Below are 22,632 nucleotides of genomic sequence, written 5' to 3'. Positions count from 1 at the left end.
CGAATCACAGAGGAGGGAAACCAACGCGGGAAGCCCAGGCGACAATCACCTGCACGTGTTTTGTTTTTAGTGGTGGACCTGGCTGCTGCAGACCTGGAGGAGGTAGCTCAGAAGTGTGGCTTGTCTTATAAGGTGAGCTCGAGATCTCCACGCCCCTTAAGCCTCGGGAGCAGTGAGTTCCAGTGAGGACCTGGGAAGCCCCTTGGGTGGCTCGGTACTGTGTGGTCTGAGTGCCCGCCCCTTTGGCAGGCCCTGGTTGCCCTGAGGCGGGTGTTGCTGGCTCAGTTCTCAGCTTTCCCCTCCAATGGCGCGGATCTCTATGAGGAAATGAAGACCTCCACTGCCATCCTGTCCACCGGCATTGGAAGGTTTGTACATGTATTTGGATAACAAAGCGAGAGACAGAAGAACGTTCAGTGCTTGGATCAAGAGAGAGCAGGGTTTTTGAAGGCTGGAGTGGGAGCAGTATAGACAGATGTGAAGGAGAGGCATTGGGACTTCTGAGTTCTTTTATCTTAGAACAAGGTTATAGGGTTTCTCAGCCTTAACACTATTGACACTCTAGGACATGTAATTATTTATTGGGGTGGGGGCTGTGCTGTGCATTGGAATAGGTCTAGCAGTATGCCTGACCTCTACCCACCAGATGCCAGTAGTACCTTCCCTCCCCGCAGTTGTGACAATCAAAAATGTCTCCAGACATGGCTAAATGTCCGTTGTGTGGAAAATTGCCCCTGCTAAGAACTGCTGTCAAACAATACAAGATGTCTGCAGTATTAGCTGGGCACAGTGGCCCAGGTTTATAATCCCAGCTACTTGGGAGGCAGAGGTGGAAGATTCACAAATTCAAGGCCAGCTGGGCAACTTAGCCAGACCCTGTCTCAAAATAAAAAATAAAAAGGTCTGAGGGTTTAGCTCAGAGATGGAGTGCCCCTTATTTCAATTGCTAGTGAAGGAGGGCGGGTAGGATGTCCCTAGCCTCTCATTATTATTCAGCAGATTAGAATCTGCCCTACCTTCCATGTCACTTAAAGGTAGAGTAAGAGAGAACAGAGCAGGATTAACATTTACCTAGAGCTTGTGCATGTAGTCGCTGCCTATAAGATATCTCTCCAGTGCAACTGCAAGTTAGAGATTGTTAGTTCCCCTTGCATTAGCCTAAGAAGAGCAAGTAGCAGAGATAAGGCTCAAGTCCAGGGATATCTGACCCAGAACCTGGTGCCTTTGCCACACTCTGCAGTCATAGAGAACAGGGGAGCTCATCAGAAGGAGCAGTTACATTGTGCCATGTCTTTTAGGTTAGGAAAGACTTGGAAGACAACAGGCGCTTTCTGGCCAAGTAAGTCTGATCTCTCTTCTGGCCTGTTTGTGCAGAGCTTGATGAATAGCTCTGCCACCACAAAGGCCTTTGGATTTCTCTGGCTGGCCCTTACTGTTTCCATAACACATTCTGTTGGCAAGGTTCATACAGCATGGTGCTTGCTCTCACTGGTTTGGGGTATGAGTTTGTAATCCAAACTAGTGGGTGCCAGACACATGCAGAGAATACATATGCGAGTGAGGCAAGGCTCCTGCTCTTAGGAGTATGGCACATAGTGTGTATAGGAGGAAAACATGAATAGAAGACATGTGGATGCACACAGGGAAGCAGCCCCAAGGAGGGAGTGATTAACAGGAAGCAGATTGGCCTCTGGGCTTCAGAAGCTTTTAAACCAACATACACAGAGGGAGCAGTAGAATGGCAAGCTGATAGGTTACTGGCAGGTGCAGATCAGAGTGCAGGAAGACCCTGGAGAAGCAGGGTCTTGGCCTTGAGGAATAGATGGACTTTCCCTGAGTGCTTAGCAATTCCTGATACATTATGTCATTTGTTCTTCACAACCACTATTGAGTGAGTGCATTGCCTTTAAAATCATCATTTTAGCCGGGCTCAGTGATGCACATCAGTAATCCCAGCTACTTGGGAGGCTGAGGCAGGAAAATTGCAAGCTCAAAGTCAGCCTGGCAACTTAGGGAGATCCTGTTTCAAAATAAAAAGGGGTGTAGCTCTGGTAAAGAGCCCCTGGGTTTAATCCCCAGTACCAAAAAAAAAAAAAAAAAATCATTTTCTTGGTGAATACATTGTGACTCAGGTTAAATGATGTGCTGAAGATCTTACTTCAGCAGACTGGGCACTTGAGGTCCTGTCTAACAGCCTAACTGATCTACTGTGTCGCCTCCTTGAAGGTGGGAGGCCATTGTAAAAGTAGAGTTCCAGGCAGTGGGGTGGAGCTGTGCAGAGTAGATGAACTGAGAAAGACCAAGGGGGCGGGGGGTCTGGTGGTGCCGATGCGGGGTGTGTGAGTCTGATCCAGGACTGGTGAGATTTGGCAATATACTGAAGAAGAAATATGACAAGTCATATTAGCAGGTAGGATAGAGGTATGAAGAATCAAAGATGACCTCCTCCCAGTGCACCATGGGCAGTTAATGGATATAACTTTAAAACTTGGCTGCAGGGAGGGAATTCCTATGTCAGAAGTTTGAGAAATGCCTGATTGACTCCAGTTAAGCAGGTTTCTTTGTTGTATGTGTTCTCAGAGCCTTTGTGCTGTGGGCAGTGTGAATCTTGGCAGAGTAATAGAGAAGGTAATGTACCTTGGAAAAACTAGATTCATCAGAGAGAAGGTGGTTCCATTCAAGCAAGAGCTTTGTCTGTTCATCTCTGTACCCTCTCATTTTATAATAAGGCCTTCAGGAAATATGAGGGATTCAGGTGATGTTTGAATGAATAATTGAAAGAGTGATTGAAAGGTAGTTCAGAGGAAAAGATAGAGGATAAACCCCAGCAATCACTGGCATTCTAGGCAGTGGTGGCCAGGGGTTCCTTTTCATGCTGCTGTGCTGCTAGAGGTGATATGGGGTATATTGGTAGGAAGGTCCTCTACATAATTAGAGGAAACATGGAAAGGAACACAGATGGATTGGGGAACAGCTCATGTAGGCTGAACAAGGCAACCAAGGATGTGGTTGGTTCTTGACTAGAGTTAAGCCCACTGATTGAATCCTGGCTACACATTAGAATTGCCTGGGTGACTCAAAAAGAAACTCATGCTTGGGTCTCACTTCTACAAATTCTAACTTAATTGATCTAAGCCAGTGATTCCTAAACTTGTCTGTGCATTAGAATCCCCTGGGGAACTTCTCAACATCCCAAAGCACAAGCCTCCTCCCAGACCAGTAGCATTCCCTAGGGGTGGGACACAGGCATCAGTGTTTTTATTTTTGTTTTTGAAACTCCCATCTGACTCTAGTGGGCAGATAAGTTTGAGGAACTGCTGATAAAGGCATCTTTTTAAAAACTTCCCTGGAACCAGGTGTGGTGGCACATCTGTAGTCCCAGTGATTTGGAAGGCTGAGGAAGGAGGATGATAAGTTTGAGGCCAGCCTCAGAAATTTAGCATAGCCCTAAAGCAACTTTAGCAAATGTCTTGCTAAAGTGGGACAATTACAAGACTGCTGCCTGGCATGTCAAAAAACAAAAAAGGGCTGGGCGTGTAGCTCAGTGGTTAAGTGCCCATATTTAATCCCCTATTACCCGCCCCCACCAAAAAAAAAGAAAACAAACAACCAATAATGGGGGGGGAAAAAAAAAAAAACCCGGGCTGGGGATATAGCTAAGTTGGTAGAGTGCTTGCCTAACATGTGCATGGCCCTGGGTTCAATTCCCAGCACCACCAAAAAAAAAAAAAAAAAAAGGAAAAAACAAAAAAACCCACACCATAACACTTCCCTGGAAGATAAGTGTGGTGGTATGCCCCTGTAGTCCCAGCTACCCCAGAGGCTTAGGTAGTAAGATTGCTTGAGCCCCCAACTTTGAGACCCGTAAGCAACATGGCAAGACCCCATCTCAAACAAAAATAAAACCATTCCCTATAATGGGAAGGATTGAGAATAACTAGTAAAATGCATCAAAATCACCTGGAGTTCTTATTGAAACCTAGATGTTGGTCCACTGCCAGAATATTTGATCAGTAGGTCAAGATAGGGGAAACGGGATCTTGCATTTCTATCCATTCTGGAGTGTGGCAGATACTGCTGATCTGGTGACCACACTGGAATGAAACTGGAGCTTCCCAGATCTTAGTGGGAGGGATGGGATCCAGGAGTGGTGGAGCTTGGATGTGTATTAAACAGGTGCTTGTTAAACAGAGACGGTGTGAGCACAGTTATCCCAAGAAGCCATAAGGCTGGAGTGTTAACCAGAAGGATTTTGACTGGCAGAAACCTGTGGTCCCTGGGTTTGAAATAGAAGGGACAATTACTAGAGTGCTGCCTGACACGTTGCAGGTTGCAGGTCACAGGTAGGTCATGGGAGGTCTTTAAGAACCATTTTCAGAGGCCTGGAGTCTGTGAAGATGATTGCAGCATCAGAAAAGGGATGCATGTGGTACAGGCTGTGGCTCAGATGAAGCTTCAGCCCCATACCAGGCAGGGCAAGGAGGGTGATCTGTTTTATGGTGGTACAAGGACAGAACCTGGCTTAGGAATTGTCTGCTTCTTAAAGTGTATCCCAAGGCTTGCAGAGCCTGAGTGTTGACTATACAGGAACTAAATAAAACAACAGCCTTGTTCTACTATAATTTCTCTAGTAACCTTTATTGTGTGCCTCTCAGGTCTGGGGCATGTGCTAATGTTGGTGATGTAGCAGGCACAAGGCCTGGTCATTGCCCCAGGGTGCTCTTATCAGATGAGGGAGACAGACAAACAAGCAGATAATTACAAACTCCTAGAACAAATAATCGAGTTCAGCAAGGTTGCGGAGTATAACATCACATAAAAGTCAATTGCGTTTCTTTATATTCTCAATGAACATGTGGAAACTGAAATTAAAAACAATACCATTTAGAGTTGCACCAAAGAAAATGAAATACTTAGGTATGAGTCTAAAGATTGTGTAGGATTTGCCTGTGAGAAATTAAAAATTGCTGATGAAAGAGATAAAAAATGAATGACTCGAGTTGGGGTTGTGACTCAGGTAGAGCACTTGCCTGGCATGTGTGGGGCACTGGGTTCGATTCTCAGAACCACATATAAGTAAACGAAATGGAGAAATGGAGATCCATCGCCAACTTAAAAAAAATTTTTTTTAATTGTTTTTGACAAAGATACAGAAGCAAGAAGGAAAGATAGCCTTTTAAACAACTGATACTAGAGCTATTGGACATAAAAAATCTAAATTTCACACTTGATATAAAAATTGACTACAAATGAGCCAGGCATGGTGGCAGACACCTGTAATCCCAGTGACTGGGGAGGCTGAGGCAGGAGGCTTATGAGTTCAAAGCCAGCCTCAGCAACTTAGTGAGGCTCTAAGCAACGGAGCAAGACCCCATCTAAATAAAAAGGGCTGTGGATGTGGCTCCTTGGTTAAGCATCCTTGGGTTCAGTCTCTGGTACCAAAAAAGAAAAAAAGGGGGGAAAAAAGACTAAAGATGGATTATGAACTTAAATGTAAAACATAAATTTATTTAGCTTTTAGAAAAATCTTGGGGATCTGAGGCTAGGCAAAAGCCTTAGACTTGACACTAGAAGTATGATCCATTAAAAAATTTCACACAGCACTGTCAAAAAAAATAATAAATTGGACCTAATAAAAATTAAAAGCTTTTGCTCTGCTAGAGAGAGGAGCTCCTGGCCAGAGATGACTGGGACATCTCTGAACAGTACCAGTGCCTGGAAGGAAGGTCTTTCTTTTTTACCCCCAACCTCATGATTGATTTCTCTTCTACCATCAGCTTGGACAAACTGCTTGATGCTGGTCTGTATACAGGAGAAGTGACTGAAATTGTAGGAGGCCCAGGTAGTGGCAAAACCCAGGTGTGTATGAGGCACCAGCCAGGAAGACTGGTAGAGGTGGGTGCCTAGTCCTGGATCTGTGGGGAGCTTCCACCAGTGTCTTCATGGGTTCAGGAGTCAAAAGAGGCAAGATGGGTGATGAGAGGTGGGCTTGGACTTAGGTGGTTTTGCCTCTGAAATCTGGACAAAATGAGCTTTGTTTCTAGACCTTCCCTCTCTGAGGGCTCAGGTTCACCTGATGGCCCATTCTCTCTTAAGGTATGTCTTTGTGTGGCTGCAAATGTGGCCCATGGCCTGCAGCAGAACGTCCTATACATTGATTCTAATGGAGGGCTGACAGCTTCCCGCCTCCTCCAGCTACTTCAACCTAGGACCCAGGATGAAGAGGAACAGGTAAGGGGCAGGACAGTTGGGTTCCTGCTCACAGGAACTAGAACTAGACTCTTGACTAGAAGACCCTAATGTCCCTTACACTGCAAAAATGTGGGCTGTTTCAATGAACAGTCATTTCTTGCTTTGAAATTTGAGGTTCTGTTGATAACTTCCTGTGTCCCTTAAGCCTGCCCTGGTAGTGTCATTTTCCCAGCTTGCATGCCTCTGGGACAGTTCTTCCAGGAATCCCTCCCAACTCCTTGCATATTCTAATCAGAGCTGGCAATCACCCAACATCTGTTTCCAGCCCATTTCTTGCCCATGGCAGATATCATCAATCAGTTGTATCTCTTTCCCACCAAGTTGCAAATATGTTACAGTTCAATACCCAGGCAGATCTAGCCCCTTGGACAAAACCAGGTTGCCATTCTGGACCTGAGTGTTTGTGTCTGAGTGCCTCTTCCCCTTCTTAGCCTTATAATTCCTCTTCATCACCTTCCTCAGCCCCCTGATCCATCTTATCCCAAGCCTCTACATTTTTCTCCCACCCCTACAGGCAAGAGCTCTCCAGAGGATCCAGGTGGTGCATGCATTTGACATCTTTCAGATACTGGATGTGCTGCAGGATCTCCGAGGCACTGTGACCCAACAGGTGAGGCTTCTGTCCTGCCCTTCCCTGCTTTACTCAGCTCTCCAGGTACCATCTGTATGTGGGCAGGTGTCCTACTACAGACTCTCTTTGAGAATGCATATGTACAATCTGATGATGTCAGCTGTGTGTGCCACTCCCAAAGTGGAATTCCTTAGTACTTATTTCATATGCTTTATTGTTTACCTATTCCCCATCCCTGCTAAACAATAATGTCCTTGAATACAAGGATTATGTTGTATTTGTCTCTTCATCTCTGCATTCCTCACTAAAACCAATTAGGAATGATTTCAGCTGCAAGTAATAGAGATTGTTTGACAGACTTGAACTTTGAGGACATCTAATTATCTCACAAGAGGCCCCAGGTAGAGGGGCCTACACATGGGCTGGGGTTGGGGGGCATGGTATAGCTGTCCCAGATGGCCTGGGACTCACCCATCAGAAGGCAGTGGATGTGCTGCGGAGCTTTCTGTTTCTCCCAGTTCAGGTCCTCAGTGGTGACTGGACAGGCCAGTTCCAGAAGTGGTGGCAGCCTCAGAGGTCCCCCTATTGATGTGACGGCAAAGGAAACTTTCATTCCTGTGGCCTACCCGTATTCCCCATGGATGAGCATTTCTTCCTTGGCAACGGCTGTCCCGCTCTGCCTACAGCCACCTTCTCACACTGGGCCTTCTTTGCCATCCATTTCCCTGCAAATGCCATGATCTTGTTATTTTTTAGTGCTGAGTAATATTTCATTGTGTATAAATGCCACATTTTTTAATCCATTCATCTCTTAAAGGGCATCTAGGTTGGTTCCACATTCTAGCTATTGTGAATTGTGCTGCTGTAAACATTGATGTGGCTGTGTCCCTGTAGTATGCTCTTCTTAGGTCTTTTGGGTATAATCCAAGAAGGAGAATAGCTGGGTCAAATGGTGGTTCCATTCCCAGCTTTCCAAGGAATCTCCATACTGCTTTCCAAATTGGCTGCACCAATTTGCAGTCCCACCAGCAATGTATGAGTGTACCTTACCCGCCCCCCCCCCATCCTCGCCAGCACTTATTGTTGTTTGACTTCATAATGGCTGCCTTTCTGACTGGAGTGAGATGGTATCTTAGGGTGGTTTTGATTTGCATTTCTCTGATTGCTAGAGATGGTGAGCATTTTTTCATGTATTTGTTAATTGATGGTGTGTCCTCTTCTGAGAAGTTTCTGTCCAAGTCCTTGGGCCATTTGTTGATTGGGTTATCTGCTTTTTTGTTGTTTAACTTTTTGAGTTCTTTGTACACTCTAGAGATTAGAGCTCTATCTGATGTTTGAGGGGTAAAAATTGGTTCCCAGGATGTAGGCTCCCTATTCACCTCGCATATTATTTCTCTTGCTGAGAAAAAACTTTTTCCGTTTGAATTCGTCCCATTTGTTGATTCTTGGTTTTAACTCTTGTGCTATAGGAGTCTTATGAAGGAATTTGGGGCCTGCCCCCACGAGATGAAGATGAGGACCAACTTTATCTTCTATTAGACGCAGAGTCTCTGGTCTGATTCCTCAGTCTGCCGTCTTGAAAGGTACCTAAACACGCTCCCCGAGGGAAGAAGCCCCTCATCCCTGGAGCCACCATCCCACCTGGGGTTTCTGACAGGAAGAAGCCCAGAGCCCCCACCTCTGCCAGCTGTCAGTAGTTTGGACACCTGGGATCTCCAGGTCCAGGGGTAGCTCCATTCCCACCATTGATAGCAGGCCCCCAGCCTGGGCAGCCCAACCCACTCAGCCCTTGGTGCTGACAGACGTAGAAATCCCACCGTGGGGGCCCATGTCAGCACCCACACACATTCTGTCATGTATGACTAAAAAAAATAAGTAGAAATTAAAAAAAGAGGTGGCAGACTGGAGCTGTCTACTGCTGAGGCCCTGTGAGTACTGTTGGGCTTTGGGCCCTGGTGAGAGAGTAGGAAGTTCCTACTGGAGTCAGATGGAGGCCCCAGATGTGGGGGAAGGGGGACTGTGAAGTCATAATGGTGTTCATGAGGGTGGCCCCCAAGGGAGCCCCTGGCTGCAGAGCCAAGCCTGCCAAGGTGCTGGGAGAGGGCCTGGGAGGAAGGGCCAAGGAACAGTTGGCAGGCTGTGGAAGAGGGGGACACAAAGTTTGGAGGTAGGAGGGTGTCTCTGGGAGGAGAGAGCAGCGCCTACCCACTTTGGGCGGGGAGGCAGTGCTGGGGTGGTAAGGCAAGGTCTGGCTGAGGCCCACTGATGCCAGAGGCTTGGCCCCTCCCCAGGTAGAGGGGCGCACACATGGGCTGGGGTTGGGGGGCATGGTATAGCTGTCCCAGATGGCCTGGGACTCACCCATCAGAAGGCAGTGGATGTGCTGCGGAGCTTTCTGTTTCTCCCAGTTCAGGTCCTCAGTGGTGACTGGACAGGCCAGTTCCAGAAGTGGTGGCAGCCTCAGAGGTCCCCCTATTGATGTGACGGCAAAGGAAACTTTCATTCCTGTGGCCTACCCGTATTCCCCATGGATGAGCATTTCTTCCTTGGCAACGGCTGTCCCGCTCTGCCTACAGCCACCTTCTCACACTGGGCCTTCTTTGCCATCCATTTCCCTGCAAATGCCATGATCTTGTTATTTTTTAGTGCTGAGTAATATTTCATTGTGTATAAATGCCACATTTTTTAATCCATTCATCTCTTAAAGGGCATCTAGGTTGGTTCCACATTCTAGCTATTGTGAATTGTGCTGCTGTAAACATTGATGTGGCTGTGTCCCTGTAGTATGCTCTTCTTAGGTCTTTTGGGTATAATCCAAGAAGGAGAATAGCTGGGTCAAATGGTGGTTCCATTCCCAGCTTTCCAAGGAATCTCCATACTGCTTTCCAAATTGGCTGCACCAATTTGCAGTCCCACCAGCAATGTATGAGTGTACCTTACCCGCCCCCCCCCATCCTCGCCAGCACTTATTGTTGTTTGACTTCATAATGGCTGCCTTTCTGACTGGAGTGAGATGGTATCTTAGGGTGGTTTTGATTTGCATTTCTCTGATTGCTAGAGATGGTGAGCATTTTTTCATGTATTTGTTAATTGATGGTGTGTCCTCTTCTGAGAAGTTTCTGTCCAAGTCCTTGGGCCATTTGTTGATTGGGTTATCTGCTTTTTTGTTGTTTAACTTTTTGAGTTCTTTGTACACTCTAGAGATTAGAGCTCTATCTGATGTTTGAGGGGTAAAAATTGGTTCCCAGGATGTAGGCTCCCTATTCACCTCGCATATTATTTCTCTTGCTGAGAAAAAACTTTTTCAGTTTGAATTCGTCCCATTTGTTGATTCTTGGTTTTAACTCTTGTGCTATAGGAGTCTTATGAAGGAATTTGGGGCCTGCCCCCACGAGATGAAGATGAGGACCAACTTTATCTTGTATTAGACGCAGAGTCTCTGGTCTGATTCCTCAGTCTGCCGTCTTGAAAGGTACCTAAACACGCTCCCCGAGGGAAGAAGCCCCTCATCCCTGGAGCCACCATCCCACCTGGGGTTTCTGACAGGAAGAAGCCCAGAGCCCCCACCTCTGCCAGCTGTCAGTAGTTTGGACACCTGGGATCTCCAGGTCCAGGGGTAGCTCCATTCCCACCATTGATAGCAGGCCCCCAGCCTGGGCAGCCCAACCCACTCAGCCCTTGGTGCTGACAGACGTAGAAATCCCACCGTGGGGGCCCATGTCAGCACCCACACACATTCTGTCATGTATGACTAAAAAAAATAAGTAAAAATTAAAAAAAAGGTGGCAGACTGGAGCTGTCTACTGCTGAGGCCCTGTGAGTACTGTTGGGCTTTGGGCCCTGGTGAGAGAGTAGGAAGTTCCTAGTGGAGTCAGATGGAGGCCCCAGATGTGGGGGAAGGGGGACTGTGAAGTCATAATGGTGTTCATGAGGGTGGCCCCCAAGGGAGCCCCTGGCTGCAGAGCCAAGCCTGCCAAGGTGCTGGGAGAGGGCCTGGGAGGAAGGGCCAAGGAACAGTTGGCAGGCTGTGGAAGAGGGGGACACAAAGTTTGGAGGTAGGAGGGTGTCTCTGGGAGGAGAGAGCAGCGCCCACCCACTTTGGGCGGGGAGGCAGTGCTGGGGTGGTAAGGCAAGGTCTGGCTGAGGCCCACTGATGCCAGAGGCTTGGCCCCTCCCCAGGTAGAGGGGCCTACACATGGGCTGGGGTTGGGGGGCATGGTATAGCTGTCCCAGATGGCCTGGGACTCACCCATCAGAAGGCAGTGGATGTGCTGCGGAGCTTTCTGTTTCTCCCAGTTCAGGTCCTCAGTGGTGACTGGACAGGCCAGTTCCAGAAGTGGTGGCAGCCTCAGAGGTCCCCCTATTGATGTGACGGCAAAGGAAACTTTCATTCCTGTGGCCTACCCGTATTCCCCATGGATGAGCATTTCTTCCTTGGCAACGGCTGTCCCGCTCTGCCTACAGCCACCTTCTCACACTGGGCCTTCTTTGCCATCCATTTCCCTGCAAATGCCATGATCTTGTAATTTTTTAGTGCTGAGTAATATTTCATTGTGTATAAATGCCACATTTTTTAATCCATTCATCTCTTAAAGGGCATCTAGGTTGGTTCCACATTCTAGCTATTGTGAATTGTGCTGCTGTAAACATTGATGTGGCTGTGTCCCTGTAGTATGCTCTTCTTAGGTCTTTTGGGTATAATCCAAGAAGGAGAATAGCTGGGTCAAATGGTGGTTCCATTCCCAGCTTTCCAAGGAATCTCCATACTGCTTTCCAAATTGGCTGCACCAATTTGCAGTCCCACCAGCAATGTATGAGTGTACCTTACCCGCCCCCCCCCATCCTCGCCAGCACTTATTGTTGTTTGACTTCATAATGGCTGCCTTTCTGACTGGAGTGAGATGGTATCTTAGGGTGGTTTTGATTTGCATTTCTCTGATTGCCAGAGATGGTGAGCATTTTTTCTTTCTTTTTTCTTTTTTTTTTTTTTTAGCATTGAAAGAGTCATTGTAGCACCCCTTTTATATATTGAGTGTCCTGCTGCATTTGGGAATGTGCTGAAGATTACTAATCTGTGGTCAAATCTAGGCTGCAGCAGGAACGAGGCAGAGAAAAGCTGAAGTATCACGGTGCCGTGTGTGCCCAGCAACCTCACACGAGTATCCATGAAATATAAATCAAGAGTAAAGAATTCTTTAAAGGAGTCTACATCTGGTATAAGAGCATAGAATTTCATAAAGCTATGTTCCCTGCATATACAGGGAAAGGTCAGGAAAGAAGGGTTTCTGAGTGCCCAGTGGAAGGTGTGCACCCCTGCAGCTGACCTCTGCTCCCCAGCTCTGCTCAACCGGAGCCCACAGGGCAGCACTCTCAGCTAGGTGTGTCTGCTTCTGGGGTCCAAAGATCAAAGGGATCAGTAGGGGATGACGGGAGGGAAGGCCGGGTGGAACACAGCCCAGCCGGATGTGTAGTCACGAAAATTCCAAACCCAAGACTGGCTCTTTCTCCTTCGGGGTTTCTGGAAGATGACTATATCTACCAACGAGCCAGCCTCCACTCCGCTTGGCTAACCGTTTGAACAGAAGTGAATGTGCTCCAACGTGGGTGCGGCCTTGGGAACCCAGCAGAACAGCCCTCTCTAAACAACCCAACCGGTCAACCTCATAGAGCTGATACAGGTGAACCTCAGCGGGACATGCCGAGCCAGCCCCCCACCCCTCTCACCGTGCATCCAGGAGCTTGGGGTCCAGCGGAGGGTACATGGACTTCACGACATCGTCCACTCTGAGGGGAGACAAAAGTCAAATATTTCACTTTATTTCCTTTTCTCCTTCTCTCCTGTCTGCTGATATTCCAGGCCCACTCAGTGGTTCCTTCCCTCCTGCTTCTGCATTCTCCTGTCTCCTTACACCGGGAAGAAGTAGAATTAGGGAGCACTCCACTTCCCAGATCATCTGAGTTTGCAGTATTTTAACTTTCACAGGCACTTACTACTTTTGTGTTTGGGGCAGAGTGTGGGAGATGTGGCTTAAGGCACACAGAACACTAAAAAACAAAGTCACTAGTTTAATTTGAGTTCAAACCGCTCCATTGCTTTTCTTTTACCACGTGCTTCAATCCATGGCTAAGTTTTTAAAATCAGGTTCTGATTTGTGGGGTGCAAGGTTTTGCTCCAAATCTTTGCTCATGGACCGCTTGATAGTCAGGTAGGAAAAATAGACATATTGATTTCTAAAAGCACTTGAAAAAAGACACCCTCATTCTCACTGGGGGCTGAGGGGAGGGGAGGAAGCACAGAGGCAGCCTCAGGCCTGTCTCAGCCCCTTCCCTTGTGATGCCCAGAACAGAAGCTGATCTCTTTTAAATCATTCACCATCCAAACACCCTGGAATAAAAGGAGCAGGAAAGACAATGGGGAAGAAAATCAGCCAGAAGAAGTGTGATGGCAAAAAGACAAAGCATGGGCCCTGGGCACAGGGTGGGTGGGTGCCATCCTCCTGGCCACGCTGCACCCTCACTTTGGTCTATGGCTAATCCACTCACCCTTGGAAATCCCCATGTCCTTCCCCTCCTAGCCCCTCCTAAAAGGCTGCCTTATAACCTCTGTCACAGGGACCATCAAGCCCTCGAAGTGGCATAAAATACGAGGAAGGGTTCAGCAGATATGAGCAATGCAGTCCCTAAAAATAATGGGTGACCAGTAAGAATGTCCGTCGGGCACTTTCTCAGAACCCAAGTGAGAGTTTTAAGGCCATGGCTGGCCAAGGCTCATACACGTGGCTACTCCCACCAAGGCAAGTCCAGAGAAAGTCCAGAGCTTTCTGACCTGAGTCCCTCCCTGGATTCCTTCCTTCCTTCTTTCTCAACTCACTGACTCCTTGGACTGAGTGTAAAATACACCAAGTCAAGCGTCCCTCGGAAGACCTCATAGGGTGTCCGCCCACAGGGCGCAGCAGCTGGGTAGTTTTTATTTGTTGGGGTTTTTTGTTTTGTTTTGTCTTGTTTGTTTTTGAGGCAGGGTATCCCAGTTTTTGAACTTGCAAACAGGTTGGCCTTGAACTTTTGATCAAGCTGGAATTAAAGTAAAGTTCGCATTACAAGCGGGTGCCGAGCGCACCCTCTCCCAGCCGCTGCCCCTAGCTTCTCACTCGGTTAATTTTGAGGATGGTAAAGGGCTGGTTCCTGGTGATTTAGCAGAGGCCTTGGCAACAAAGAAAGCAAGGTCTCTGGAACTCAGGGAATGGCCAACTGACAACTGAGTTGGGTCATTGCTGGGATGAGGCACGTCCACATACCAGCCACCAGATGGCGACACAAACTTAGTACAGCCCTTTGCTCTAAGAAAAGGACTTTTCTCTTTGCAAAAGAGAACCCAAATGAGGGGGAGTCGTTGTTGACTGCAGTCTGCTGGTTGCCTCCCACGTGGGATTCTGCAGACTGCCTGGAATCTGGGAGGTCTGAATGCTGTGGTTCACCCGCCCACCCCATCCTGGAGGTTGTTGGCTGGGCTGTGCATGCGGGCAGTGAGGTCCACTGTGGCAACAAGGAAGGGGTCCCCAGGACAGACCCAGGCTGGACACAGGGCATGGCCAGGAGGTCACTGGAGACAGAGGTGTGGGCACCACTGGGAAATGCACTTGCTGGCTTCAGCAGCACCTGGGAGGGTGGAGTAGCAAGAGAAGGAGCCGGAGCAGCCACCACAGAGCTGCAGAACAGGCTGTGGAGACCCATCTCACTGGGCTGCTGAATAGGGCTGGCAGCAGCCAGGCATGCTGGGGATGGCGATCACAGGTGACCATCTTGACCTGGGAGTCCCTCTTTCTAAACCCTCCTGGCTGCCAGGGAAATATTGGGATGCAGATAACAGAAGTTGCCCACCTACTGCTTCTTATCGGAGCCCAACCCTGCGGTCTCCCTGGGCTTCTCTCATGAAGTACGGAGACTTCAAGGCCACCGATCACTCACCTGGGGCTGATCCGCTTGGCCACCACGATGATGTCGCTGACACTGGCAGAAGTCTTCATCTTGGCCCCAGAGCCCATAGTCATGGCAACGAGTTTTTCCGTCAGAGTGTGACAAATCTAATGTGGCAGGGAGGACAGAAGTGACGAGGAGCGGCTGGTCCCCTCCGAGGACTTTTTTTGTTGTTGTTGACTGCAGTCTGCTGGTTGCCTCCCACGTGGGATTCTGCAGACTGCACACCCCCCCACCCGGGTGCCACCACACAGCTGAACCCCTCCCCTAGTGAGTTTAAGTGAGCAGCTCACAGAGGGCAGAGGAGATGGGTGGTGGGGAACCTCGGAGCAAGGGGGTGCTTCAGCTCAGAGGAGTCTAAGCTGAAATAATCCCTCTAATAAAAATCATGTGCTCTGATTTCACCTTCTCTAGGGGGAAAAGCCTGCTTTCTCTGTCTATGCCTCCACCTCATGCTTTAGTCTTCCAAAAGGGTAATAGCTCCGGCGAAGCGCCCACACAAACAGGGCTGGACAGAGGGCGATTGTTCCCTCTAAGCACATTCTCCAATAAGGGCGCAGGATTCGACAGTTTTCGAGGGTGTTGTATCATTTGCAGGTTTGTTGAGATGATGACAGAAGAAGCAGGGGAAAGGCAAATCCATGACACAAGATGTTTTCATCATCTGCCCTCAGTGCCAGCCACCGCCCCCCCCAAAGCTCAGTTCCCTCCACGCCTCCCCGAGGTGAGGGCTGGATCAGCCTCTATCCCTGCAAAGAAGTTCCGTTGCCTGCCTTGGACTCCAGACTGGAAAATAAGGAGAAAAAGAAGCCCAAGGACCCAGTGGGAAAGGAGCCCAGTCCCCTCCCTCGAATTCCAGCCACAGGGATTCAAAGGCAGGTGACTAAGCAAAGGCACTTGAGATCCCAAGAGGCGGACTAGAAGCCCTTTCCTTAGATCTGGGGTCCTCCCTTATACCAATCTAATAAGGCTCCTTCCAGCTAATTCATCTCCCACCACAGGTGCCATTTATCCTCCTCCTCTGACAGGTGCGGGCTCGCGCACGAGCCAGGGCACGAGTTGGGACAAGGAAAACGTGATATGGCTTCATTGCTCCCGTCATTATACCTGGCTATCCATATCTACAATTCTGTCTCTAGCTAAAGTCATATTTTATACACCCAAAGAGCTTCCCAGAATTACATAATAAGCCCAGGCTCTGAGGCAACCATTTCCTGCTAGGCTTTCTTTGTTCCAAAAGAGATAGCGAAAGTGTATCATTTGCATGAGGTGGGATAAAGGACTTCTTGATATCTTATATTGAATGACACTGGAGAAAAGACAAAATGATCTCTTTTGAAATTTCAAATAATAACTAGGCAAAGAGACAAAGAGAGAGGGTTACTGAAGTGAAGGAACTCACATTTGTAATTGGCCAAATATTGGAGGAGTATTATGATGATATTAGGTAGGATGGTATCAGACAAGAATTGGGGGGAAAAAATGCTGGAACTCTAAAATTTACCATGAAAAATTGGATACAATCTTCCAAAGGATTTAGACATTCAAAGGAAAAAGTCAGGCTGAGCTATACAGCTCAGTGATAGAGGGCTTCCCTTGCAAGAATGAGTCCTTGGGTTCCATTCCTGGCACCACAAGAACAAAAAGAAAGAAAAAAAAATTCTTCCTACAGATTGAAGAACTCACAGATTTTTCCCCCCTTTGAGGTCTTTGATTGACCTCAGGGGTGCTTAACCACTGAGCCACATCCCCAGCCCATTTTGAGAAAGGGCTCCACTAAGTTGCTGAGGCTGGCTTTGAACTTGCAATCCTCCTGCCTCAGCCTCCTAGCCACTGGGATTACAGGTGTGCAATGCCGCTCCTGGCATTATGTGGATTTTTAAACACTGATTGTCCATTTGACGGACTACTGTCACAGCCAAATTCAGTTAGTGAAGACTTTCTAATCACCAAAGTCCACATTCAGAATGGCACGGGCCGTATAGGCTGGAGCTCTCTGTTAACAAAAGTGTGTGCTCAGAGAGAGGCCATAACCCGCTTCTCCTCGGCAGCCGTGTGGACTCGGGTGCATGACTTTCCCCTAGGTTGTTAAAAGCGTGGCTCCTGCCCGCCTAGGCTGTCTTTCCCACTGTGTGAAGAGGACCAGATGAAATAAAGCCTTCAAAGGGCCTTGAGAATCCTTAAAGCAAAAGAGACTGAACAGGCAAGAGTGGAAATGCCAAGTGTAAAGGAAGGACCCTGGCAGAGGTTCAGGGCACGTGCTGAGGTCCTTTCCAACTGTCTGTGCCTGGGGTGCACTGGGGACTCCCTGACGTCACAGGGAAATGGGAGTATTACCTTCAGGATGGCAATGCAGTGGGACATGAGACCCCTGGAGAGACAAGAAGAAGGTGTCATGGCTTATGTAGAGAGCCCACCTCCCCTCCAGCTACCACCTCTGTCCCTCGCCCAGCACTGACCAGTGGGCACAGGGTACACTACCTCAGAGCAGATGCTTCAGTGTTAAAACAGACAAGCCCCTAGCCCTTCCCTTCCCTCCCACTCCCCCACCACCTGGTCCTCCCGCTGGCTCTACAGACCGTCTATCAAGGCATGCTTTTCTAACTCTGCCCTCGGGTGGACTCTTCCCTCCGTCCAACAAGACCTTCCCCTTAGGCTTATCCTGGTGAGCTCCTTCCCATCCTTCACTCCCAAGTCAAAAGGCTCCCTTCTGTGGCATCCTTCATGAAAGCCACCTGGGCCTCCCCACTGCAGGCAAACCTAGACACTGCCTCCTCTGCGTGCCCACTGCACCACCTGCAGAGATGACCTTCAGTTTCTACGATACCGTATTCAGGACGGTTCCATCTCCCTGCTATTTGAATACCTGCAGGACCAACCCGGGGCCCTACACATAATGCCCCATGACCACATGCCCAGGGAAAGGATGACCAAAGGGATAAGGAAAGAAACCTCAAAGGCTCCTGCTGGACAGAGAGTGCCTGAGGGATACTGGGGACCAACGCTTCTTCCCTGGAGCCTGACTGTCAAATTCCTGGCACCCCAATATAACCCGAGCACCTGGGGGTGACTTATAACAATCTGTGCCACACATCTGAGAGCCTGAGTGTTCAGGTTTACCAAACGGGAGGAGAGAGCAAGGACAGATGCCCTATTCTGATTTCTCCCGATGTCAAGGGCAGGGCAAGGGTAGCCAGAAGCAAAGGTCCCGGGCCTTACGAGGCATCTTCAATCCAGTCTTCATTCTCCAGAATGGCCTCGATGTGGGGGTTGGTGATGACGACATCATCCAGCTCTAACTCTGAGGGCTCCGACTGGGTCTCCATGGCTCCGATGAGGTCCACGATGGGCCTGGAAGGGAAGGCCCCGTTACGGTCATGGCCATGAGGTGAGCAGTTGGCTCCACCACACACTCCCTACCATTGTCATCCGGCCAGCCTCACAGAGGTCTGAAAAGTAATGAGTCCACCCCATTACGGACTAGAACCTCTAAACTTGTGAGCCAAAATAACCCTTTTCTCTTTATAAGTTAAATATCTCAGTTATTTTGTTACAGTGATGGAAAACTGACTGATACACCCACATACCCACCCAAAGGATAAAGGGGATAACTTAGAGCAGCATCCTGTTATCCTAGATCCAAACCTAACCCTAAAGGAAACACAGCTGAGGACAGAGCATCTGGCTAAATGATGAGTTAGGGAGTCAGGCAGAGACACAAAAAATACTAGTGGACAGAATGAGATGAGCTACTGAGAAAAAGAATAGAGCTATAATTCTATGATTACAAAAATGTATTAGGGCTACTCCTTCAGGACAAAATAATATCCTTTCATTGCTCATCATCCCTTCAATCCTATACGTCACAGACAGGCAGGAGTCCCTATTACCCAAGCCCACCTGCACCCCCTACTATGTCTGCAGAATCATTCTGGGGGACCTCCTTATCCCACCCCCAAACTCCACTCTCTCCAAGTTAGTCATTCTGGAGAAGTGAGAGAAGGAGAAACACCTCCTCCTTTATAACGGGATCTTGAAAACCCAAGCCACCACAGCATTCTTTGCAACAGCAGAGCTTTCCTAGGCCATGAAAATGGGCACTTAAAAATTATGTAACCACTCAACAGAGAAGCTGATAGAAATAAGATAAAGGTGGAACAGAAACTAAGGGTTAGTTGCCACAGTCCCTTAAGGACCTATCAATTAAAACATCCCTAAACTGAAAGTTGGATCTTCCTTACAAAAATCCATTTTACACAAAATGTATCACGATGAAATCCAAAATGCAAAGAGAGAAACAGGCCTGGGCTGGGATTTCACGGTAGGAAGCATCTGTTACTTAGCTGTGTGGCTGAGTGTGGGCATGTGATCTTTGTTCCCAGGGGTCTGGTTGGAGAGGGATTTGATTTGTCCCACTGCTGAGATGACCAGCTTTGTACAGATGGCTTTGCCTTTATGCTAGGTGAACATGTTCAGTGACTTTTTCAATGGCTCAGTGAACAGAGAAAGATGTGGCTCAGGATGCTGAGGGCTTAAGGAATATTCTTAAGCTCTGAGGTCTTTATTGGGCAGGACAGCGTGTGGGTACCATTTCAGAGAGCAAACACTGAGCCAGAGTAGCCCAGCACCAAGCTATTTCTATTCCTCTCTTCTTCCTTTGGGGGAGCCCACCTCTCCTCCTCCACCTCCCACCCCATGAGCCACTCACTTGGAATCATACCGCTGCAGCAGATCTCGGGGCCGGCAGTAACGCTGCCTGCACACCACCACCAAGGCTGCAAACGAAGCCAGAAAGATGGTGGCCAGCACCCCTATGGCAACAATCACCACCGTCTCCATGCTTCCTGGTAGTTCCTGACTCAGTCCCGCTCACATCTCCACAAAGGCTAATGCCTGAGAGAACGCCAGGTCAGGGCAGACCTAGTGAAGAAGCCAGAAAGAGAAGAGGGCTGCTGAGTCTCACCTGTCGGAAGTGGCAAATGGGAAGGGGGTAGAGTGAGATTCCTCCAACCCATCTGCACAGATCTGAGGGACTAAAGAAACCCAAAGTGCATTACTTGCTCAGATTCACCTTTCCCTTTATTAAGAGTTTGCCTCCTGAGTGAACCAAGAAGGATTGTTTGTTTTGGTACTGAGGACTGATCCCAGGGCCACTGAACTACATCCCTTGTTGTTTTTAATTTTTATTTTGAAACAGGATCTCACTGAGTTGCTGAGGCTGGCTTCCAAACTTGTGATCCTCCTGCCTTGACCTCCCAAGTTGCTGGGATTACAGGCATTACAGGCATGCACCGCTGTGCCTAGCTAGGATGGGTTTTTAAATCTGAGACAAAAGGAAACAATTAGCCATTAATTTTTCATATATATTTTAAAAAATGTGCATGAGAAAGCAGGGGAGAGGTGAGAGGTGTTTACTGAGGATCTCCTCTGTGCCAGGCACTTTGTGTGTTAACTCATCTAACAACGCTATGAGCTAGACATTGGTGTTCCTATTTTATAATTGGGGAAACTGGGGTTCAGGGAATTTGTCCACATTTACATAGTCAGAAAGCAGAAAGGGAAGTGGACTTCCTCTTTCTCAGGAGGAAAGAAGACTGTAGAAACTCTGAAAAGGGTTCTGATCATCATTTTCAGTGCTGGAAACTTACAAATGGTTTAAAAGCATCCACTGCCTATTGCCTGTTTTCCCTCAGGAGGCTCTTTCACCTCTACAGTTATGCATGGCTTGGCAAGAGGGATGTGTTCTGAGATTTTTGTCATTGTGCAAACACCACAGCTATGGTATGATCTTACAGAACCACCTCTGTGCATAGGAATTCATCATTTAGTGAAATGTCGTACAAAGGGCATGGCTGTCTTTTTAACTCCTAGGTCAAAGGAGCAAGGGCATCTCGTGGAAGTACTCATTTCATGTATCCATCTGCAAAAAGGGGTGCTGTGACACGGGGGTCTCTGTGACCCCAGGATGCGGCATCTCTTCTATCTGCACTTATCTATGCATTATGTCTTAGAGGATCCAAATGCTCTTGGTTGACATTCAGTAAGCATATACTGATCATCTATAATGCACCAAGCTCTGGACTGGAGTCTGAAGATTGGAGATTAAAACAGAGAGAGCGAGGCTAGTCTTAAGGAGCTGGTGGGAAAGGTGAGAAAGTTAGAAAAACCATTTCAACTCCATGTGCCTGGGCTAGGGGCAGAAGCACCTAGAAAAGAGAGTAACTGCATATGCAGAACATTTTCTGAGAAAGCCTTCTTCACAGGGACAAGTGATGCTTGAGCTGGATTTTGAAGGATGTGTAGGAGTTGGCGGGGGGACAAGGTGGGACCTTAGCTGGCCTAAAATGCGAAGGAGGCCTTCTCCACCACCGCTGCTCTCTCAGAGATGTCTCTTTCATCTCTTTTTCTCTGGTTGTGGGAGGAAGGGGTACATCTCAGCGTCTGCGCAGCTTTTCCAGGTATATGGTTCTGTGTAGTGTCCACCCCACGGCCATGAGCTCTTCTTACCCCGTCCCCCCATCTCCGTCTCTATCTCTGCGCGTCTGTTTTCCTCTCCACCCACTCTTTTCCCTTCAGCCTCTCCCCTGATCAGGGTTTCTTTCCTTTTCTCGCCCCTGCCCCCATGCCTCCAAGAGCTTCTGGGTTTCCTCTCTTTCTGTGTGTCTGGAGTTTGTTCCTCCGAGTGTGTCTGAGTTCCTGGGCTGTCCCTGTCTCTCTCTGATTGGTTTGTGCGGGCGTTTCTTTGTGCGCTTTTCTTTCTCGGTGTATTCTCGATTTCTGCAAGTTTCCCGCCAGCCCCGCTTCCCCCTCTTCGTGGTCTAAGTCCAGGAGGTTAAGCAGCCCCAAGACCCTCTCTTTCCCCTGCCGGGCCACCCCCCCCCCCCACCCCAGCTCCCACTCCAACACCCCAGAGTTGGGACCCAGACGGGCATGGAGCGCGCGGCGCGGGGGTCGGACCGCAATCGAGCGCGCAGTTCCAACTTTCTGGCCCAACTTGTGCGCCCCGCGGGACAGGAACAAAGAGGCGGCGCCCCTCCCCCCGGCCGCAGCTGCCCGCGCCCCCACCGCGCCCCCTGGACCCTCCCCACCCCGGGTGGGCTCCCCACGGGATCCTCCGGCTGCCCGCCCCCGAGGGAGCCCCGGCACGAGCGCTCACCCACCTGCAGCTGCGGCTGCGGCTGCGGCTCCCGGCGCGCCCGGTGCCTCCCGCGCCCCGCCGATGGCGAAGTCCGGGCGCCGGCCCGGGGAGGCCCTGCAGCAGGGCATGCCAGGAAGCCGCGGGCGGCGGAGGGACCCAGATGCCCTCCCCCCGGCGGCGCATCCAAATCCCCCGCTGCCAGGCGCCGCCGTCCCCGCCAGGCCCCCAGGCGGCCCGGGGGTTGGGGTGGCGGGACCCGGGGCAGCTAGGAGGCAGACACTAGCGATCCCACGAAAGTTCCTCGTGCCCCCGAGGAGGCCGGGGGCAGATGGAGGGAGGGTCCCTGCCTCCCGCGCCCACCCAGTCCTGGCTGGCCATCCAGAGGAGGTTGGGGAGCATCCACCGTTTCCACAGTGCGACTGGTCACTGATTGAGGCTTTTTACTGTCTGCAAACTGATTGAACCACTCACTCACTAGCTGTGGGCAACTTATTTTTCTATGCTTTGATTAGTTCCTTTGCTTGTAAGTATCTGGGTTGGTATCGGGGTCAATGACACAAAGCGCTGGGTGCATTGAAGAGTGCCTGGTCCAGGGGAGATAATGAATCAGTAGCCTGATACAGGCAGGACAGTGGCAAGAAGACCTTCCCCAAGCCAGGACTCCAGCTCTCAGTCTTGTCCCTGATCCCACACTACA

At 49.2% G+C, this 22,632-nt stretch overlaps 2 protein-coding genes across 12 annotated transcripts in view; one reads left to right on the top strand and one right to left on the bottom strand.

Annotated features, from left to right (window-relative positions):
* The window catches only part of Nle1 (notchless homolog 1), a 58,066-nt gene that overhangs the window by 23,059 nt on the left and 12,375 nt on the right, over positions 1–22,632 (top strand). For 6 of the 11 annotated variants that reach the window (XM_046427021.2, XM_058573535.1, XM_058573531.1 and 3 more), the window contains 2 exons: positions 8,293–8,406; positions 10,182–11,444. In XM_046427021.2, coding sequence (XP_046282977.1) covers positions 8,293–8,362 — 70 coding nt within the window. In that variant the 3' untranslated portion in view covers positions 8,363–8,406; positions 10,182–11,444. Of the gene's footprint in view, positions 1–8,292; positions 8,991–10,181; positions 11,445–11,816; positions 15,207–22,632 lie in introns of those variants that run through there. The other 5 variants (XR_009225183.1, XR_009225181.1, XR_009225180.1 and 2 more) reach the window with 3 other exon arrangements.
* Positions 5,107–22,053, bottom strand: LOC124080949 (transmembrane protein 98). Its single transcript, XM_046427031.2, has 7 exons — positions 21,958–22,053; positions 19,506–19,717; positions 18,017–18,148; positions 17,135–17,168; positions 14,789–14,904; positions 12,548–12,607; positions 5,107–11,183 (listed from the first exon to the last, which is right to left on the bottom strand). Exons 2-7 carry the CDS (start codon positions 19,634–19,636, stop codon positions 11,129–11,131), a joined length of 528 nt encoding a protein of 175 aa, XP_046282987.1. The 5' UTR covers positions 19,637–19,717; positions 21,958–22,053; the 3' UTR covers positions 5,107–11,128.

Source organism: Marmota monax, unplaced genomic scaffold (genome assembly GCF_021218885.2).
Source record: "Marmota monax isolate L192 unplaced genomic scaffold, Marmota_monax_Labrador192_F-V1.1 WCK01_AAM20220418_F8-fsc01056, whole genome shotgun sequence".
NCBI classification, from domain to species: Eukaryota; Metazoa; Chordata; class Mammalia; order Rodentia; family Sciuridae; genus Marmota; species Marmota monax.
This window is presented reverse-complemented; position numbering and strand designations above follow the sequence as displayed.